A 23,354-nucleotide genomic window follows, 5' to 3' on the forward strand; every position below is an offset into this window, starting at 1 on the left:
TAACTTAAATGAATAAATTGAGTTCTATGTAAATGTAATATATTTCTACCAAACTGACAGACAAAAGATATTTATTTAAAAAAAATGCACTTTACATACAAAGTAATAATCTTATGTACTCATTATCAATATAAAACAACAACAAAGAATAAAAATGAATATTCTCGTTACCACATTGCAAAGGATGTTCAGTGAGGTCTACTGTTATCTGGACTACTAGAGTATTGTAACTCCTAATGTCAGATTGAGTAAGATAGTGCCAAGATAACTATTCCAATATATCTAATAAGTATATATTAAACCTTCAACCCAAAAAATAACCAATATGAAATGGAATATAAAAAAGCCAAATAGCCTACCACTGACCTATTCATCACTGCTTCTTAAAAACCACATGGCCAAAATAGTTTTTCATTATAATTCCTTCTTTCATAATAAATTGTTTATGCTTTTGTACTCCTGAGTGAAGCTTGGTCCCCGGTATTATGAGCTTATCATCTCTTCTTTTTCCAAGATGCGGTCTCGAATTGTGAATTCAAATTAATATGATATTAACTTCAGACAGTCACAGAGTAAAGCTGTGTTAACACCAATAGATTCTATAGATTCTATTAGATTGAACATAACTTATCATACACATGATGAACATATGTGTTTTTCAAGTGCCATTCAATCTATAATAATCTGTGAGGAATAAGTTATTAACATTTTGTTAATAACTTTGGTGTAAACGCAGCTTTAGATGCCAAGATTTATCATGGCGTTCTGAGTAACAGATGATAATGTCAATGAAAAACTTCATTTTCCTCATGAAATCTTTCCCATAGAAATTTTAACAGATTGTTGTTCGACAAGTGTCTCTACATGTTACAGAATGAAAATCCCAGTGAAAAACAAAAAGTGCCACTTGATAATTCTCAAATCATCTTTTTAATCGTAGCTCTGATTCAACTGAGCAATAAATTTCTGAACTTACTGAGTTAATATTTAAAATTATCATAAGCGCAATGGGACTTGGGATTCCATCAATTCAGGATAAGTATTATATTGGTATTCATTTTTACAGGATTGAAGTAGTGCAGCATTTAGATTAGCACACCAATAGAATCTATTTGTAATGAAGTGAGTTCATTACTTTCATATCAAAGTTCTACTTTTTCCATTATGATATAGTATATTGACGACTACTGCAAAACAATGTCTGGTAGCCCTGGTAATGTAATGTAATAAAATGTGATGGCTAATGAAAGTAAAGAGCTGGCTTAAGCACGTATGGGATAGGAATATTATGTTTGACACATCATCACGTCTGAACTACTGGACTGATTAACTTGAAATTTTGCTTATAGATTCTTAATTAACCAAGGATGGTTATAGGCCTATTCTCAATTCTTCAAAATTTCATTACGTCTAGTTTCCATTTTGTCAAGTTTCAAAATAGATCCTTGTGAAGCATGGGTTCTTGCTAGTATTTGATAAAAAAGAGCCCTGGGAAGGTGTTGAAGTCACATCAGGAGAAGAAAACAATGAAGAGACTCAAAGAGGAGCAGCGAAGAGAAAATTCCACTAGAACTAGGGTGAAAATGAGTGAAAAAGAAAGGAAAGAGAGCTCAAGAAGTTATGGGGTGCATGCTCAAAAACCAGATCTCCCCGAAGAAGAAGTTGAAAGAAAAAAGGAGGAATTTCTAGGGCTATTGAGCCGAAATAGCGAAGAAGATGCAATCAGGGCAAAAAAGTGTCCCTCCCTGAGCTTGGTTGAAAACCAAGTTACGATCAACAGAAATCATAACTTCTTCTACCAAGTTCAGGGGCAGCTTCATATAACAAAGAAAAGAAAATGTTTATTTGCTTTGTGGACACCCCCAGGCAAAAAAAAAGAAATTATCAGGGATGATGAATTTTGGAAGAGTAAGATGGAGGAGAAGATGAAGAAAGTTGAATACTCTTTTCTATTTTATTAATGGATGAAATTCATTCATATATTTAGCTCATACTTTGAATTTTGTAGTTTTTTTACCAAAAACTAATTTTGGAAGACAGCTATCAGTAGGTACCTAATCGGCGTTAGTTGGATTTGATTCCCCATGAATGGCCTGTTAAAATTTTTTTATGTCGATTCGGCGTTATCTCTTGAAACTTCTTTTTTGTGCAACCAAAATGCTTCAGTTAGCGTTAATCTCAATTGAAGTATAGCATTTTATCGCGATTAAACATTAACTGGAAAACATGCAACTGGGGGGAAGTTTTTTCTAAACAGATGTTTTTGAGATAAATTTGATGCAGCTGTCTAGCATTCACCATATTATTATACAGAGTTTGTGAAAATGAAAATATTTATCAAGTATCAAAACAATACTATTATTATTTTTATATTTGAAATAAAAATATTATTGAAAATATTTATCAATTATCAAAACAATATTATTGAGGTTAAGTGGTATCAGGTAGAAAGCAATAATAGAAAAAGATGTTCCTTTTTCAATTATGACCATAAATGATTTGGTGATTATTTTACAAAATCATATGTACCATTAATGGAGTTTGAACATTAATTCTGAAAAATCTAAAAGGAGTCTTCCAGGTTCTGACGTTATTTTTGTGAATAACGGTTTAGCAAAAAAGCAAAAAATAGTAAAAGTAAGAACAAATATATCAAATATAAAATATCACAGATTAGCTCACTACCGGTAGTTCTTTAGCACAAAACGTTACCATGTGCTTTTAAATCATTAAACGTATGCATTTATTTTTATGTAGCTCAGGTATCGACTTGTTGCTGCTTGTTGATTTAAAAATTTCAATATATATATTCTTTCAAAAAATAATAAAATAATCAATTGATAAATCATAAATCTCAAATATAATTATATGTATAGATCTCAGTTTATATCTCAGGGCTTGAGGTTCAGCCTCTGGTGGAAATAGATAAATCAGTTTATCCAGTGAACAGGAGCTACATTTATATCTTTATAATTGCTAATAAAATTGATTATTGAGTGAGCATCTATACATTATAATACTAGATTTAAATATTTCTTTAATCTGTGTATTCTTAGACATATGCATTTGATATAATTCATTTAACTGGTAATATATGTTTCTTGTATCTTTTAAGACTTGTGCAAGTTTTATAATAATTCTCAATATTCATAACCTTCTCGACGAGCTAGCTTTTTATATTTTTGTTTCACTTGAAGCACTGAGGGTGCCCTAAATATATATATTTCGATAATTTATCACTCACAAGCTGAATTTCACAAGATGTTGGTGGCGATCCAAATTTGACATTGGTTTTCAATAAAATCAGAAGAATAGCGAGTTAATAACTTAATCCCGAACTTGAACCTGCCTCCTAGCAGGTCTAAGTTGGAGTCTAAAATCATCATTTTTGCTCCTAAGATTATCTCATTTTAGCCTAATCCCAGTCTCAGCAATCCATTGAGATTATCTTCTAAACTCGAGTTGATCTATGCTTGAACTCAGCAATCCACCGAGATTAATTTTTAGCCTAGACTGGATCTCAGCAAACCGATTTTCAGACCGCCGGTTTTTCCCTGCAATAATTGCTGGTCGGCTAATTTTTGCGCTCAAGCGTGGTTAATCCCGATCTCAGCAAACCAATTTTTGATCTGCGGCGCAAAAACCGGTTTTTAGCCAAGCGCAAGAGATAATCCCGATCTCAGCAATCGCCCCTAAGTCTTATACAAATAAATTAATGAATTTAATCTTTAAGTCTTTCAAATGTACAATTCAACAAAAGGGACTTGTGCTCTATAAAATTTAGTGGCGTTCCATGGTAGTGTCTGGCAGGCAAGTGGGCTCTGTTCTACCCCTATTTTCTAAGATCATACTTCCGACTTACAAATTAGCTTATATTCAAATATTCCACTACTATGCCATTAAAGAGATCAAATAGTCCGTGTCAATCTGCTAAGTTATTACCTATATCTTAGATATTATATTTTATAATTACTTGGACCATATCCGATACATGAACTGAGTAGTGACAACTTATAAATTCTTATCATTTATATAAATATCTATAGATAATTTTGAATCGGCTTGCTATTGCCGCCCATTAACTACTACAATTTGATTGGTTCATGCAAAATTCATAAATGTATCCATGCGCCTACTAAATATACATACTTCCTCAATATTTTTATCTATTTTCTTTGGTGTTTTGTACATGCTCATTACAAATAATAAATATTTTTGAATTTTATAAGTTGTTTTTCCCTCTACAATAAGTTGCCATGTGCTTACCAAATCCTCTAGTTGAATAATATTTGTTTACAACAAAATTTTACCAAGGTGTCTGGCTAGATTTCAAATTACACGGCTTGGTCGATTATTAGGTTGCTGACCAGTAGGTATTATAGCCTAACCTCAAAATTTCAATATTCTATATAATATAATAAATAACAAATGAAATTCTTTTCTATTCGGCTGTTCTAATTTTAGCCATGGTACCAGTTATTATCTAATCTTTCACTTGTTGCTATTGCACTTGGCGATAATAGAGCAGCTGTTTGCTCCAGACCTACAAAAATTCTTTCCATTAGCGATTTTGCATGCTTATCAAAATTTGTTTCGTTACAAGAGATTGATATTTTTAGAATCCATGTTCAAAATTTGGAGATCTAAATCATTCCCGTTTTTCCGTATGCAATCCACAAGTTGACATGTTTTGATGGGAACAAACGAACACACAAACAAACACAACCCTACTCTCTCTTATATAGCTAGGTTATAGGTTATATCGATTTCAATTTTCTACACCAAATCACAATCTAAGAGTAGACTATAGATTGGATCAAAACAAACAATATTTTAAATTTGGATAGATCAATAGTAAGACTTTTGTAAAAACATGAAAAAAACGTTAAATTCACAAAATAACGGATAAAACTACTTGAATTTTGAGCTTGAAAATATAACATTGACCTTAGATAAATAACAGCTCTTTCATGTTATCATGGATAAAAAAACAATGTGATTTGATTTGATTTATTATATTATTGGAATCATTTTTTGTTTGTGATTTTTTCCTGATAATATTATACATAAATACATTGGAATATTTGATCCTGTACTCCAGACAATATTATTACTAGAAAAATCAATTCCTATCTAGAATCAAAATAAATATAATATTCAAATCTCAAGAATGAAGAATCATAATTTTTATCTGTCTATGCATGAACCATTTTATTAACAGCCTTCAGCACTTACTGTATCTATATAATATAGTGCACTCATATATTAATGAACTTGTATGTCGATTTAGAAGAATTAGTCAAATGTCAAATGAACTGTTCTTTGATAACACTGTTGAAGCAATAAAATACCATCTATAGCCAGGCTACTCAAAAGCAGATCAGTCATGTTAGAACAGCGGCAGAATGTGTAGACAATGCAGTGTATAATAATAATAATAATACTTATAATAATAATAATAATCCTTTCCTTTCCTTTCCTTTTCCTTCGTCCTGGTACCCCCAGAAGAAGGGAGTTTATTATAGAAAATATAACAAACAAAAATGAAAAATACACTTATAAAAAGAAATCTTACAAACAAAACAAATGAAGAATAATAAAAAAAAGCAAGAATGACAAAAGATAAGAAGATTCCCTTTCAGTAGAACTTTTCAAATATTATAAACCAGACGAATTATAAATTCTCCAAAACCTTCTAAAGAAGGTTGACTGGAGGAGTCAAGTTTCACATTATATTAAAAAAAAACCATAGAAATAGTACATTGATATAATCAATCAGTGATCCAAAAATAATAATTTTCAATTTAAATCATATCAAAAGAGAAATAGTTGTCAATCTTGGATAGAAAAAAAAGATACATTGATAATAATTCATTTAACTGTATTGTGCAGCAATAAAATAATAAAACAATGGGATTTCAGTTTTCACTTATCACAAACAATAATACACAAGAAAAAATATATAAAAAAAAGAAAGAATTTATGAAGATCATTCAAGTTCACTCAAATTATTTAACAGAAAGTGTTTCATCTTATTCTTAACAATTGAAATTCTATCCAGACCAATTAAATCATCTGGCAACTCATTGAAAATAGTTGGTACAACATAACTAAGTTCACATTTACCATGATAATTATTGTATTTGGGCACAATAAACCTCTTATAAGCAGCACCTTGTCTTCGCTCATGCAAAATTCTACTTGACATTTTATAGTTATCAGAAAAATAATTATTTAATAAGATATCATATCTGAAAAGCTCGTTTACAGGAAGAATGCTATATTTTTCAAACAAATTTGGCTTAGGGTAACTCTCTTGTTTTGAATGAACTATTTTCAGCAACGAATTTGTAATCTCTTAATTCTATCAATTCATAGCCACTTGCATTACCCCAAACATTAATAATAATAATAATAATAATAATATAATAATAATAAGGTCAAGTCGTGGCACAAATGATTGATGAGGACCTGGAGAGTGCTTTTGCAGCGATGGGGCCAAGTGATGTCTACAAGTACTTGGGCTTTTGCCAGGCTAGACAAATAGACCAGAAGAATATCAAGCAGAAAATGAAAGATACATACCTGACCAGACTGAGGAGACTTTTGAAGACTCAGCTAAATGGCAATAATATGTTCAAGGCCATCAACACTTATGCAATACCTGTGCTGACTTACTCATTCGGTGTTGTTTGTTGGACTGCAACTGATTTGGAAGATCTTATGAGATCAACAAGAGTACTCCTCACTAAGTTCAGAGCTCATCACCCCAAGGCCTGTATGGAGAGGCTCATATTGCCAAGAAAGAAAGGCGGGCGCGGGCTCATTGATATAAAATGGGCTTGTGAGAGACAAATCGGAAGCATGAAGACATACTTCATGGAGAAGGAGAGTGGCTTGTATGCAGTGGTGAGAAAAGCTGATAAAGGGTACACTCCACTTAATCTTTCTGAGCTGCCTACTGCGGACTTTAAAACCAACAGACAGCATGAGAGTGAGATTCTGGAGCAATGGAAGTCGAAGCAGCTTCATGGAAGACATGCATTTGCCTTATCTCAGCCTGGAGTTGATCAGGAGGCTTCCAATGCATGGCTTTGCCACAGGGACCTGTTTATTGAAACGGAAGGATTCTTGGTGGCAATACAGGATCAAGTAATCGCAACAAAAAATTATCAAAGGCATATAATGAAGCTGCCTATAAATGATGATTCATGCAGACGTTGTGGCTTGGCATCTGAGACTATTCAGCACATCATGTCTGCATGTCAATCACTGGCAGCTACTGACTATTTAAAGCGCCACAATGCAGTAGCTGGGATCTTGCATCAGGACCTTGCTCTGAAGTACCAAATCATCAATCAGAAGCTGCCCTACTACTTGTACAAGCCATCCCCAGTCTTGGAGAATGAGACACATAAGTTATATTGGGATCGGTCGGTGCTGACAGACAGAACAGTTGCTCATAATAGGCCAGATATCATCCTCATGGATAAGGTAGCCAAGGAAACAACACTAATAGATGTTGGCATACCATGCTGCCACAACTTGGACCAGTATTATAATGAAAAGGTCTCCAAGTACCTTTCCTTGGTTGCTGAGATCAAGGATGTCTGGATGCAAGAAAAGGTCACAATTGTTCCTGTCATTATCTCCACGGTTGGAGTTGTAACTAGAAAAGTGTCAGCAAATCTTTGTCAGATGGGAATATCGAGAAGTGCAAAATATGCCATGGAAAAAGCAGTTGTTCTCAGCACAGCATCCATTGAGAGATCATTTTTGAACATTTCAGTTTAGAAGTAATGCACCAAAGTCTTGCCAAAGGCCGACTTTGACTGCAATAAACACTCACTTGTCATGTGATGAATGAAATGATAATAATAATAATAATAATAATAATAATAATAATAATAATAATCCTTTCCTTTCCTTTTTCCTTCGTCCTGGTACCCCCAGAAGAAGGGAGTTTATTATAGAAAATATAACAACAAAAATGAAAAATACACTTATAAAAAGAAATCTTACAAACAAAACAAATGAAGAATAATAAAAAAAAAACAAGAATGACAAAAGATAAGAAGATTCCCTTTCAGTAGAACATTTCAAATATTACAAACCAGACGAATTATAAATTCTCCAAAACCTTCTAAAGAAGGTTTGACTGGAGGAGTCAAGTTTTACATTATATTAAAAAAAAACCATAGAAATAGTACATTGATACAATCAATCTTGATACAATCAAAATTAATTGATACATTGATAATAATTCATTTAATTGTATTGTGTAGCAATAAAATAATAAAACAATGGGATTTCAGTTGTTGCTTATCACAAACAATAATACACAAGAAAAAATATATATAAAAAAAGAAAGAATTTATGAAAATCATTCAAATTCACTCAAATTATTTAACAGAAAGTGTTTCATCTTATTCTTAACAATTGAAATTCTATCCAGACCAATTAAATCATCTGGCAACTCATTGAAAATAGTTGGTACAACATAACTAAGTTCACATTACCATGATAATTATTGTATTCGGGCACAATAAACCTCTTATAAGCAGCACCTTGTCTTCGCTCATGCAAAATTCTACTTGACATTTTTAAGTTATTAGAAAAATAATTATTTAATAAGATATCATATCTGAAAAGCTCGTTTACAGATCAATAATAATAATAATAATAATAATGGACTTTTCTAGAAAGAGAAGACTGATGTGTGAGTGAGTGCGTGTGTCAATAATTGTGATAGTGGTGCTACTGAAGTAATGGACCCATTTCTCTAGAAAGAGAAGACTGATGTAAGAGAGAGCGCATCGATTGAGAGAGAGTAGAGCTATGAAGACCGATGTTTGTGAGGCAGCATGCTTTTTCACTCCGTCCCCCATCTCATCAGTTAATTTTACCGAGTTTGACACTTCTTGAACAGCCTTCCTAGAGATCGCACTTAAAGCTTCAGAAGTACTGAATAACGAAATAATTGACTTCCAAACTCTTGTTAATTTAGATTCAGAAGAAATACCTCAACTCAATTCACCTACAAATTCTCTTGAAATACCAATGGATGAATGAATGAATGGAACTGATGTTACCTGGATCAAGTACTAGCAGATTTATTTCCAAATCAAAACCTGAACGTGCCTCCAGATCGAAACAATCAAATGGAAAACGACAATGACTCTTTAGTCACGATTCATTCACAAGAATCATCTGATGATGGAGCCGCTATAGTGGGCGACAGTTCTCTAATCAACAAAGAGAAATATCAAATTGTTCTAAACCGTGGAAAATTTGGAATTAATTTCATGAAAGTGTTCAATAAGAACAGAGTCAATATCACTGTCTCTTCGAAAAATGATATTTCAAATAACTTAGAGAAGTTGAAAACTTATTTCCAACCAGATCTCACCTACGGTATTGTTTTCGAAAGTCCTAACAAGAAATTCGAGCCAATTGCGGAAAGCATTCTCTATTTCTTGATTGAAAAACTGAAAGAGGCAAGTCAAACTACAAAATTCAAAATCTATAAGATAAATTATCAGATGTGACCGATGTGGAAGAACAGAAAGAACTCGTTTCATCTTATCATGAAGGTAAAACATTCCATCGTGGAATAAACGAAAACTATTTGAAAATGAGACGTAATTACTACTGGCCCAATATGCATAGTGATGTAACGAATTATGTGAATAATTGCCCAACATGTCTACGCACAAAATACGATCAAAGACCTGTTAAACTTCAGTATCAAGTAACATCTACCCCAATGCGACCTTTCGAGAAAATCCAACTAGACGTATTTCTGTTCGAGTCCCATAAAGTGATGCCCACGATTGACTTATTTTCTAAATTCTTTCAAGCTTTTGTGATTGATAATGATAATGGCCCTGCCATAACGAGAGCGCTGAAATATTACATTTCAAAATATCCAATCCCCGACACAATGTGTATGGATGGAGGAAAGGAATTTGATAATGCTCTTGTGAGACAATTTTTAACATTATATGAGATAACACCCCATTATATGCTTCATCTGGACATCCTGATAGCCAAGGTTCGATAGAACGTGCGCATTCCACTCTGGTTGAATTGCTCACTGGAATTGGATTTGAAATGCCACAAGCATCTTTCAAAGAGAAACTAGACCTTGCTATGTCACCTAGTCATATGGGACATATATATGAATCATATATTTATCTCATAATGATCAGGATTTGAGAGTTTTAAATTGAAAAAGTTTAATGAACAGTGTTTTTGTCTTTGACAGAGTTTAAACCTTACGGGGCAGTAGAAACAGCTTGTAGGATGAATTTAGAGGATTTAATGAATTGGAATATTTCCAATAATTGTGAAACAATAATGGATTACTAATAACGGATTTTAACGGATGGAGAATGATAATTATAATTAAACAGATTTTGAGATTCACGATATTAGAAGATTTACGATTATTGATTTTGAGATTTTGAATTGTAAAAGCTATTGCAATTGAAGATTTTGTAAAATTGCAAGTTTTATTATCAATTCTTATTGGAGAGTGTTAGATATTTATGATGAGATGAGAAATTGATGATTATTAAGAAATGATTGAAAAGAAAATTCATTATTATTCAAGAGATTTTGTGATATGGAGAATTTATGGTTATTGAAACCAGATTAATTGGAAATTTATTATTGAATAGAATTGGATTGGAACAGATTAACAATGGAAAAACTTATACCGTTACTATTACCGAAATTTTTTGATGGAAAAGATGAAGAATTTGACATTGATGATTTTTTCAACTATTTTGAAAAAGTTGCCTTGGCCAACGGTTGGGATGAAAAGGATAATTATTTATTATACTTGCGGTTTTGTTTGAAAGGAAGTGCTGAGAAATATTTTGATGTTATTGAGAACGATTTGACTCAACAGAACAAATTTGAATAATGAATATATGCCAGTGAAAGAAAAATTGGTTAATTTCTATCGATCTCCTCTCGAATTTTGGAAACTAGAAAAGGAATTAGATACTTGTAGCATGGAATTTGAATAAGATGGTAGAGATTTTGTAGCACGAGTCTTATCCCTGCTATGCAGAAAAGTAGATTCGAATATGCATGTTCAGAGTTGAAAAGTGATGTAGATAATAACAATTTGGTTAACAGGAGGTATGAATCAATTATCGATAAACGAGAACCAGGCCATGAAAATAGTATATTGGACCAATTACAGAAAAAATGTGAATCAGCGATTTGTGTAAACAGTGAAGGTGAAAATACAGAGTCAGATTTGAATTATTGTAATTTTCTAAAAGATATGAAGAATAATAAAATTGAAACTGATGGAATTGTTGTTAATGGGAGTTCGGCAGTGAAATATGATGACATAATTTTGAATAGTTTGGAAAGCGTGTCCCAGTTAAGCGTTATAGCGATGAGATATTTATTAAAACAATTCCATTGGAGAAGGTTGAAAACCGAACAACAGTGCAGACACAGCGAAAGTATTGCATGAGACAGTATTGCTCGTAGAATGAGACCTTTAGCTAATTTTATAATTGTCATTCAATTATCAATACTGATCAGTGTAATATTCGATATCTAATAATTGGAGAAAATTTGTGTCTAATATGAACAACAAGAACTGATGTATATGAAGGAAATATTGAACTACAATATGATTAATAATAAGAGTAGAATAAGATAATTAGAATAGTATTTTAAATAGATGAAACTATAATTTTGATTGTTTTGATAATAATATGATTCTTTAGTTGCAAGTGAGGTTACATAAATATGTGTAAAAATACCTTGGATTACAGGATATTCAGCTTACTTTGTTGATTCAGATAGCTGGATTAATTACTTTTTTTCGTAATATTTTCAGTACATAGTGAAGATCGAGGTGTTATTAATCATTCTTAATAATAAAATCATGATATTTTGGGGTTCCATGATTAAATAATAAAGATTATTAGAAGGATTCTATCATTGAAAGTGGGAAAGTTGAGTTTTTTTATATTTAGAAATACAATTGAATTTTGGATAAATGTTTTTTCCTTTAAGATTCGATTATTGCCAGTCTATTAAAATCATAATATCTAGGATTTTTTTTAATATCACATTCCAAACGCCATATAAATGATAGCGTTTATTTGTAACAGCACTATCAGACTTTTTTAATGTTTTTTCCTCGCTTAACCTATAGCTTCTAGTAATGCTATAATTTAATATCGTTGTCCGATTACACGGTATGCGGCGTATCTTGATTGTTAGACTAGAAATTTCAGACAAATTCGGAAAAAGTCTATTTTCGAAAAAAAATTTATTGCAATTTCATATTTTCTTAGCATAAATTTTAACATTGCGATAATTATAATTTTGTTTAGGGCAAAGGGTTCTGAGATATTTCGCTTAAAAATGTTGGCCCTTTGGATTTTATATTTCATTATATTAAGGTTACGAATAAGTTTTATTGAAATATTTTTAAGGGTTATTAAAGGTAGAGATATATTGTTGATAGATTTCATGAATTAAATACTTGAATTTGTTATCATAAGGGTTGATAATTAAGGTTTAATGGTGATAGTCATTTTTTAAAGTCGTATTTTTCTGAAGTTATTCGCTATATATTTTTGTTAGTAGTTATTAGTTATAGGATATTTTTGTAAATATTATTCGTAATTATTTAACATTTCATCATTGTTTATCAGAATTGATTATAATATTTATTGGTATATCGTCCAGTGGTTAGATAATAGGGTTATATTTTATTTATTTGATCTGTTTTCGATGGGTTCTTGTGATTTAAGCCTATAATTATAAGTCCTCATAGAATTTTATTAAACTATTATTACTGATTATTGTTGCTGAAGGTGAATTCCATATTTTTCAATGGTAATATAGACCAAGTTTATTGTTCATGGGTTATAATAAACGGTTATAGTGGAATTTTTCAGCTATGGATAGCAGAGTTTCAGTTTTATACGTTTATATCTTTGAATTGAATTTCGTTTCATATTTTTTTTCTGCTCACTCTCTGTTCCAGTATGGCATAGAGGTTTGGGGTGGCACTTTTTATACTCACTTCAATAGAATATTTGTTCTACAGAAACATATAATCAGAGCAGCTCTTGGAAAACCCAGGCTTTACCCAAGTAGACGTCTTTTTGTAGAGTTTGGAGTTCTAACACTGAGGCAGGTATATGTTAAAAACATCATCACATACTTGAATAGAAATAAAAGATCTACTAACTTTAAATGCCAATCCCTATGACATCCGTCCATCGGTAAATAATTTATATAATATGTCATTTAATAGATTAACTGTAAATAGACATCAGTTCTCATTCTATGTGGAATTTTATGCCAACAAGGTCCCTAATAATTTCATTACCGGTAAACTTTCCGAAAAGCTCTTATTGAGATTGATGAGTGGGTGAAAAAGAATATTTACTTACGCCTGAACTGATTTTGATGTTGATCAGGTTGAAATGTATATTTTTGAAGTGTCAAAATCCTTGCATTCATTGTCTTTCTTGTGTTGTGATTGAATACTTGATATGTCTGTACATTACTTCAACTTTGCTCTGAAGAAATAATTTTTCAATCCTAAATTTGTTCTTGTGTTTTTAAATTTTTTTTTGTAAATTATTACAATATTTTACAATTTTTTATGCACTATTTTGTAAAAGCTCAATGACTTCATTCCTTCACACGGATATATATATATTTTTTGTTTTATTATTTTTCTTTTTTTTCTTCATCTTTCTCTATGATCTAAATTTTTCTTTCTTCAACACTCATCTTTCTTTGTCTGTTTTATCTGAGTTATTAATATTTAAGAATGTATTAGATAATATAATAGAATATACTTTTTTGTTATAATTAATAGAACTCACTGCTGGCGCTCAAGTTGTACTTATGCCGGCAGTGCCAAAATAATGACAATAGTGTGCTAAATATTAGGCCTAGTGATAAAAATGTTGTTATGTTATACACTTGTTTTGTTTATTTCTCTTTTTCTTTCAATTTTGTTCTATGTTTGCACATTGTTGTCTCTTTGTGATATTTTGAAGATGTAATTTGTTTTTGGCAAATAAATCAATTCAATTCAATTCAATTCTCAGTATAAAGTAATGATTACTATATTCTCGATTATATTTCATGATAATATTTGAGTTTCATCGTTCTAATATTAATGGTTTTGAGTAGGAAAATTTTCTTTTTGGCACAATAGGTTGAGTTTAGGTCTTATTATTAAGGCTGAGTTTTGATTTTCAGTAGTGATTTTTGGTAATCATTGTAGAACCATGTTTTGCGATATAGAATCAGCTATTATAAAAGAGATTCTCTATTCCATGATTACATATTTGTAATTTTAGGGTACAGTTACCTATGAAAATTGGTATTTGGCTGGATTTTACATTTAATTACACCAGTTGCATTATTGATTTTGTATTGATTGTACAGTTATGACTATCCATGTTATAGTCGTTATAATTATATTATGGTTATTCCTGGAATTGAACAGGAAATATGGTTGATGGATAGTTTATCATTGTATGATAACCAAATGGTCATGTTTAATTCACATAATTACATATTCTGATTGCATATTGCATTCTTGTAATATAACATTCTCACTGATATAACTTTTTTTTTCTCGATAAATCATGGTGCATATTTGGTGCCACGAAAAAGTAATATACTACAGTAATGTAATTCATTGTTTTGATATTTTTGGCTTTTGTACTGATGTGACCCACGTTAAAGAAAGTGCAATTGTCACGTATTTTTGTTTAGTTGTCAATCTTGTTATTCATATCCAGGGCAAGGTCGTTCATTGAGTGACAAGCGTTATTCATACTTTTAAACGTTCACTGATGGAAATTCATAATGAAGCTGTTATAAGACAATTATATTTTTGATGGACGAATATTTTATTCACATTTATTTGACTTTGAATTCTTTCTCAATAAAAATATAACTAGAGTATAAGTTTCTTATATTCTGATGATTTATTGTATGATTGTGGTTTTGTTTCCATATGACTCATATATTGTTCTGATTTCAGAATTGTTCCAGAATATATATAGGCCTATGCACTTCTAATAAATTGTATCATTTCTAGGTTTCTGATAAATAATATATGCTAATCAGCCAGTCCAGTTGTTAATTGTAATATTTTATTGTTATTCACGTCGAGTTTGTTAATATTATTGTAAAACGTTTCTCTTGATTTTTTTATTACGATTCATTTGCGGTTGCTTTAAAGTAGAGTTTTTTTGTTTGTAAGAGGTTCTGTTACGCATAAACATGTCAATTATGGTACATTTTGCATCATTTCTCATTCTCACGACTTTCACGGCGCGACTGGCAGTCAGGGTCTTCGCGGGAGTTTTCTACAAAGAGCTACGTCACGCTGTAGCATATGAATCATCGGTTCCACTAACATATGAGGTAGATTTCCCGGCAGCTCTGCTCGACATCTTGCAGGCGGAAAGCATGTTCTGGCCTAACTGTCAACAAGAGGATTGCAGTTTAGCGGATGCGGTAGAAGTTTTGTATAATTCTACAAACGGAATTCTTCGCAACAGTCATGCTGCTTTCAACTCTTCAATTCGTTTGGGAACTCAAGCTTCACGAAAAACCAGAGCGATCGATGTTGTCGGCGATTTTCTTCATTTTTGCTGTGCAGTAGCGACGGATGGTGAACTTCATAAGCTGGAATTCAACGAAAAACATGTAGCTGATCACCTCATCGCATTCCAAGGGTTGGTTGCAGACGACCATAAAGAATTAATTCGGATTTCTCGCAACTTGAGGCAGTTTGCTGGAAATTTTTCTCAGCAGTTTCACGATGCGTATAGCAAATTAACAGACAGTATGAGATTATTCATACAACAGAATGTATCGGAGGAGAAAACACTGTTCATAAACCAGTTATTGATTTACATTTTTCACCTCTACTAACATGTAAATATTTTATCACGGCAGGAATTCATAAATACTGCGAAGGAACACTGTGATGAAAAGCTTTTACCCTTTTGCTGGGACTCCCCAATTTATTACATTCAAATCTCTTCAGATTGGAGAAAGGATATAAGTCAAAAGGACACCAGTTAGCTATACCTCTATCGGATTTGCAGCGATATTTTGATCTTTCACTTACGACTTGTGTGGTGAAGGAGAACTCCATGGTGCTTAGCTTAAAAGTACCGTTGGTCAGCATCGGCGGACAGTTTCAATTGCACAAGTATGTGAGGACACCTATGTATTTCGACGGCCAGATTTGTCAGCTTCAGCAGCAGGATTTAGTTTTGGCACGGAGACAGGAGGACGGTGAGATTCAGGTCATCTCGGGAGATCATCTCTCTTCTTGTCGGGCACAGGACGATTTCTTATGCTATCTTCCGCGGCTGGTGCATGGAGGACATAAAAATGTCATCGAGATGTATGCATCACTTGTTTGCGGCGACAGAGCTGAAGGACATCCAACAATATTGCAGTTTAAGCTGTCGTCCAGCTAAGCAGGATTTGGAGATCGTCGAATTCTCGCCTTCGGAGTATATCGTCGCGAATATACAGGCCAACACTACAGTCACTTGCGAGGGAGGTTCGTTCCATCATCTTCAACCTATTCCGGGAGCAATGTATGTGGTTTTACCCTGTCATTGCGAGATTTCGGTCGGCGGGAGAATATTGGTGAGAAAGACTTTTCCGTGTGACGCAAATGTTGATAAACAGCCTCAGGTTCTCCATTACCTTTACCTTTCCATTGGGTTAAGTTTAATTCGTTTAAAATTGATGTTTTGCAGCCGCATTTCAATCCCAATTTTGTTAATTTAAGCGAGATTTTAAAAACTGTTTTTATAAAGGTTCCGGAATTTCCGGTTCAAGATGTAATATCGTCAGATATATTTCACAAAGTAGATCTTCCAAATTCTTGGGCTGATGTTATAAATTCTTCTAGTTTTGTCTTTTATATATTATTTGGCTGGTTAGGGTTTTCAACTTTATTCTGTGCATATTTAGGCATCAAGTTGTATGTGTGTGAATTATCTGCTGTAACGGTAGCACAACCTAGGATACATATAATCGATAGTTAAGAGTTATATAGTTGCTTCTTGATGGATTAACTGTTTTATTGTTTTCTTTCTTGACTATTATAGTTATGAGTCATATGTACTTATAGAGTATTTTTTTTCTTGACTTTCATTGCAGCTTTTGAAGTAGTTCAATCTTGATTCACAAATAAATATATAGTCAATTGAGATTTTCTTTTCATAATAAGTTGAATTAATGTACGTCTTATTTTCAAGATGAGATTAAATATTCACACTAGTTGCAATGTATATTAATGTGTATAATATTAAAAGTTAGTTTAAATATTTAATCAATGTTATTGTAGGCTATAGCATAGTTTCAATTTGAATTCGATTTGAATGTTTGTAAATCAGTTTGAGAAGATTACTTTCCAATGTGGTTGTTGGATTTCATCTTTGTAATTTAGTTTGAGTAACCTACCTTTCTATGTAAATGTTTGATTTCAATGTATAGTAGCATTATCAAATCAATCAGGCACACGTTTGTTTCCGGAGTATATTATTTTGTTCAATTATAATTTCTTTTTTTTGTTCCCCTCTTGACTCAGTGACGAGTCTTTCAGCGGGATGGGTGATGTGTCACCTGGTCATATGAGACATATACAGGGTGATTCATAATTATGGTAAAATAATTTAATACGTGATAGTAGAGGTGAAAATAAGAAAAAAAGTTCTTATAAACATATATCCATAAACGCTTCATCAGCGAGCTTTACAGGGTGAAAGATTTCGCCCGAAATTCAGTTCCTCTGGTGAAATACACCGATGCTGAATTGTTTGAGGACTAGTTTTTTGAAAACTTATGCTGGATTCATATGGGAAAATATATGAAAAATTGAATAAAACTAGTCTGGAAGCTGTAGTGTGAGTAGATTTTGAGAAAAAAGTTGAAATATGCAAAAAATCTAAGTGTAAAAACACAGACTTCTACGTTTGATGCCCAATAACTTTCTTTAATGACCAGTGAACAAATAATTTTTCGCAATGAAAATTGTAGAGAATTTAATTCTGAAAAGAATTATGTAAGCTGTTTAAACTAAATTTGAATAGAAATTGGATAAAATGTATTCTTATGTAGTACATTACACCACAAAAATTTGTTGTTTTATGAGGAGAGAACTAATAACTCATAAGTTGTAGCTGATTGCAAATAAAATATTCGGTTTTCTAGGTTAAGTTTTTTATAAGAAAGTAGCATATCTAAATGACATTAATCTTATACCAAAAGACTAGTAGATTATGCCATTAAGCCTGGGAGGAAGCTCGAACAGAAGTAGATGATCTCCTATGATTCCTGCCCAAATGTTTACTGAAAACTGATGTTGTGGACGATTAGGATTGATGGCATGAGGATTCTCATCTACCCAAATATGTAGGTTGTGGACGTTAACAATAGCTGTTCTTTTATATATCTACTCACATATATAAAATATATGTGCCTTGTCGGTAAATAAAACGGTTGTTAAAAAGTTTGGGTAAACAAGTTTTACTAAAAACCATCGGCAAATACCAGCACGGGGAATACAGTCTCGTGGCAATAGAGTATGAACTTTCTGGAGGTGGTATGGATGTAATTGTTGCTCTTTCAGTATCCTCCAAATAATAGATTGATTGACATTAAACTTCACTGACAATTCTCTTGTGCTCTTCTCTGGATGTTCATAAATTTCATTAGCAACTTGTTCTTCTAACTCAACAGTCATAGTAGATCGGGGTCTGCCTGCATAAATGTGCTCTTTGGATATCAAAGAATCTGTTTCAGACAGACGTTGATGAATAGTGGCAAAAAACCTTGAACTTGGACAAACCTGGAACTCGGTTAGGAAGGTTCACTTGATACAAACGTCTTGCTTCGGAACTATTACAGTACTGTCCCATTCCATACATTGAATGCATGTCAGCTAATTCGGAGTATGAATAATGTCTAAAATTACCTGCCATTTTTTGAAAAGTTAACACTCAACACAAAAGCAAAGTGAAATGGTTACAAATAGCTGGTTAATAGATTAAACAAAAAACACAGCGCGGTTACAGTAGGCCTAACTTACAGTTTGTTTTTTTGTTCAACAGTGAGCTGAAATATATTTTCTGAAAATAATTTTCAGCTGATAATTTCTTTTAAATATTTTCTTATTTGAAACAAAATAAACCAGCTGTTTTGGAACAGCTGTTATCAAAATACATGTTTTATTTGCAATCAGCTACAACCTAAAAGTTATTAGTTCTCTCCTCATAAAACAGCAAATATTTGTGGTGTAATGTACTACATAAAAATAAGAATACATTTTATTCAACTTTTATTAAAATTAAGTTTACACAGCTTACATAATTCTTTTCAGAATTAATTCTCTACAAATTTCATTGCGAAAAGATTATTTGTTTACTGGTCATTAAAGAAAGTTATTGGGCATCAAACGTAGAAGTCTGTGTTTTTCCACTTAGATTTTTTGCATATTTCAACTTTTTTCTCAAAAACTACTCACACTACAGCTTCCAGACTAATTTTATTCAATTTTTCAGATATTTTTCCATATGAATCCAGCATAAGTTTTCAAAAAAACTAGTCCCCAAACAATTCAGCATCGGTGTTTTTCACCAGATGTACTAAATTCCGGGCGAAATCTTTCACCCTGTATAGCTCGCTGATGAAGCGTTTATGGATATATGTTAATGAGAACTTTTTTCTTATTTTTACCTCTACTATCACGTATTAAATTATTTTACCATAATTATGAATCACCCTGTATATATGAATCATATATTTATCTCATATTGATCAGGATTTAAGAGTTTTAAATTAAAAAAGTTTAATGAACAGTGTTTTTGTCTTTGAACAATCATTGTCATCGACAGAAAGATTGTTTATTTCATTTGTTGTTAAAATTAACGTAGCTTCTCTTTTGTTTTTAATAACAAACGTGCCGCTTGTGCGACAGATAAAAATATGTACTTGAAATGGCTTTCATGTTTGGCATTGACTGAGTTTATATTTAATACCCAAAATTTAACTTTTGGTCAGTGTGTGAGCTCGCTCGATAGGACTGAAAGTTAAGTCCGGCTGATCCAGTGAAAAAGGCTAGATTTCGGTTCGTTTAATAATACAGTTATTCTGTCACAGATCGGGCAGTATAAAAATAATTGTATTGTTAAGGGAGACGGGTTCTGAGCCTATTCATTGGTTCAGTTAATATTTGTTCTTTAAATAGGTACTAAAGTCGCGAATAAACCAGTGGAAGCCAAAGTGGGAAGCCATTTCAAAAAGGTAGGTGACTACTGAATCATTGTTCTTAAAATATTCATAACCACAAAGATTGAATCATCATTAGCAGCAAGCGAATGTTTTCCCCATAAAATTTATATCAATAATGTGTTTTATAATCAAACTAATCTTGTTTTGTTTAAATGTGAATATGTTAAAGACTCATTAAAGTTCTAGTTATTCTGTTTTCCTTTGTTATTATAGTTATTCCCCTCACATAATTGGTGAAGGCACATTGTGCTTACAGGTATTATCACATACAAAAACTCTTCGAATTCGACTCACCAAATGACACCACTAGAATTAACTTTCGGCAAACTCAAACATTTCAATACTTTGGATAAAACTTCAGTGCAAATTACTGAAGAATTAGTTGACAGATATTTCCAAGAGTTGGAAACTTTCCGTGATATCATCAAAAAGAAAACTGATCAAGAGAAAGAGAAGAGAACAGAGAAACTTAACAAAAATCGTGAAGAACCCCCAAATTATTCAGATGACGTAAGATATGTGAGAAGAATTCAGAACAAGAAATATCTCCCAAAGTACTTTGAAGCAAAAAAGATAGGTGAAAATACGTATCAATCTAAGAAAAGAACTTTGAAACTTCATCCGAATAGATTGAAACGAAATAGGAAAGTGAAAAAGAAACGTATTGTTACAGATAATACTGCTTCTGGCTCTAATCCTCCATTACCAACCACTGGTACAAGCGTACGAGCTAGTGGACTTGACTAACACAGCCGGACTCATACCAGTACAGATTGAACGACATATGTACATAAACGAGACATTGGCATTCTCACATTATTCTAATATAAGTAGCATAAGATAGAAATTAAGGATTTATCAGATTCTATTGACAAGTTGCAAAATGTATCACCATCATTGAAAAAACTTATGTTTCCCTTCATGCAAATGCGTGACAACCTTTTCGAAAAATTAAGTATTTGTTTTCTTCGTATCCTTCATCTCGTAAAAAGAGAGGACTGTTCAATGATTAGGAAAAGCTATCTCCTGGTTTACTGGTAATTTAGATGCAGATAAAAAGATTAATTATGATCAAATTATTAATCAATTAGAAGAGAATGAGAAGATCCTTATTAAAAATGAGAAGAAGAATATTGTTGTAAATAATCATTTAGTTGATAAGTTCAATTACGATTTGAATAGGATTAATAGTAATAATGATTTGATTAAGAATGTGACTCATTCACAAGCAACTGTATTGAATTAGATTTTAACTATATCTTCAATCAATTTGAATCTAGAGTTAATGCATATCAAAGTAAATGCATTATTAGATGGTATAGAATTTTGTTCCAATTCGAAAATTCATTATTAGATTATCCATAAATCTGACTTTGTAAATATCATACTTTCCCACAGAGGAAAAATTGCTAGTGAGAATATTGAAACGCTGTGGAAATTAAGCACAGTTCATTGTACTATCTCTGAGAATTTTATTACATATTTTATTTCCGTTCCCATGAGAAGCGCTATGCTTGATACCTATCGTCTCATCAATTATCCTGTATTCCTTCATAATCATTTTTATACAATAAATGTCAGTGAGAAATTAATTGTTGTAGCTGAATCAGGCTTAGTGGTACTAGACCAATGTCTACATGACCTCAACGCCTCTTATTGCCGAAAAATGCGTAAAATCAATGATCTTTGTATTGAGGATATCTTAGAAAATAATGAATTGACCAATTGTCAACGTAATTATATTTCTGAACCTATTCCTTTTATGGAGTATGATGAATTATGTAATTGTATCTATGGATATGGTCAATCACATATCAAAATCAATAATGATAAAATAAATCCTTCAAAATCATTTCTTATTCATTTAGATAATGGAGATGTAATGAAAGACCAACGTCTTCCTTCTACTTTCAAAATGTTTAAATCACTTAAATTGACTAATATTCCTGAAAAGATTTTATTGATAGAAGAGCTAGATAATAATAAAAACATGTCAACCTTTTAGAAACAGAATTATAATTTTAATGATTTATCTTTGTTTAACGATTATGGTAGCGAGAATATAATGTATTTGTTAGTTTCTACTTCTATTTTTGTATTGGTTTTTATAGTCTTTTTATATAGTAATAATGCTTGGAAGCCTAGAAATGTATCATTGTTGAATACTCCACAACAACCGCTAACTTTGGTGTATGCTATACCCAAATTATGAACTTTAAGTCCAATCATCGAGGACGATGAAAAATTTTGGGGTGGAGGTGTTATAGGTGTGCTAGTAGTAGCGAGCTTAGCATTAGATTCAATAAAATTCACGGCCTGCGCGCCGTGCTTAGTCCGTTTTCGTTCTTCAACTCTGAACGTCGGGGTTATGTCCGACGATTCGGTGAATAAAATTTGTTTTTAAAAACTTATCATCTTCCAAAGCTGCGTACACATAATACGCGCCTCCAACCCGCACCGAGCACGCTCCGCCCTCGTACCGCCCTCGTTCCTCCATCGCACAACAGTCGCTCCGCCCCCGCTCTGCAGTCGCACCCATCACGAACGTTATGGAAGATGTTAGATCTTCTCGCGTTCCCCGGTCGAACCACTCTTGCTCCCCGGTCGATCATCAATCAATCGCTCTGCTGGAGTGATGTTCGGTTGCGGAGCAGAGCGAAAGTCTGTACGCACCTTTAGACAACCTTAACTTTAGTAAATGAGGAGGATTATAGTTGGCTCACGAAGGAGTTGAATAAAGAGAAGTTTATTTGGCATTCTTATGATAACAAACAATGAAGGCCAATCAGAGTTATGGTTAAGAAGTTGCATCACTCATGTGAAGCAGAAAATATTGTGGAGGACCTCGAAGATAAAGGGTTCAAAACTCTGAACGCAAGCATAAAGCTTAAATGGAGAATTAAAGAGCCACTAGCTTGAGTTTGGAGCAGGAGAAGATGTAAATAAAATTTACAAAATTACCAACATAATGGGATGCAAGGTAGAAATAGAGGCAATGAAGGAATCGAAGCTCA

The 23,354-nt window shown here is 32.4% G+C and overlaps 1 protein-coding gene across 1 annotated transcript; it reads left to right on the plus strand.

The window, feature by feature from the left end:
• Positions 1 to 6,456: 6,456 nt before the first annotated feature.
• On the plus strand, positions 6,457 to 7,794 carry LOC120352175. Its single transcript, XM_039431877.1, has one exon. The coding sequence runs from the start codon at positions 6,457 to 6,459 to the stop codon at positions 7,792 to 7,794; it is 1,338 nt and encodes a 445-aa protein (XP_039287811.1).
• Positions 7,795 to 23,354: the final 15,560 nt, after the last annotated feature.

This window comes from Nilaparvata lugens, chromosome 7, assembly GCF_014356525.2.
Source record: "Nilaparvata lugens isolate BPH chromosome 7, ASM1435652v1, whole genome shotgun sequence".
In the NCBI taxonomy this organism is placed as follows: Eukaryota; Metazoa; Arthropoda; class Insecta; order Hemiptera; family Delphacidae; genus Nilaparvata; species Nilaparvata lugens.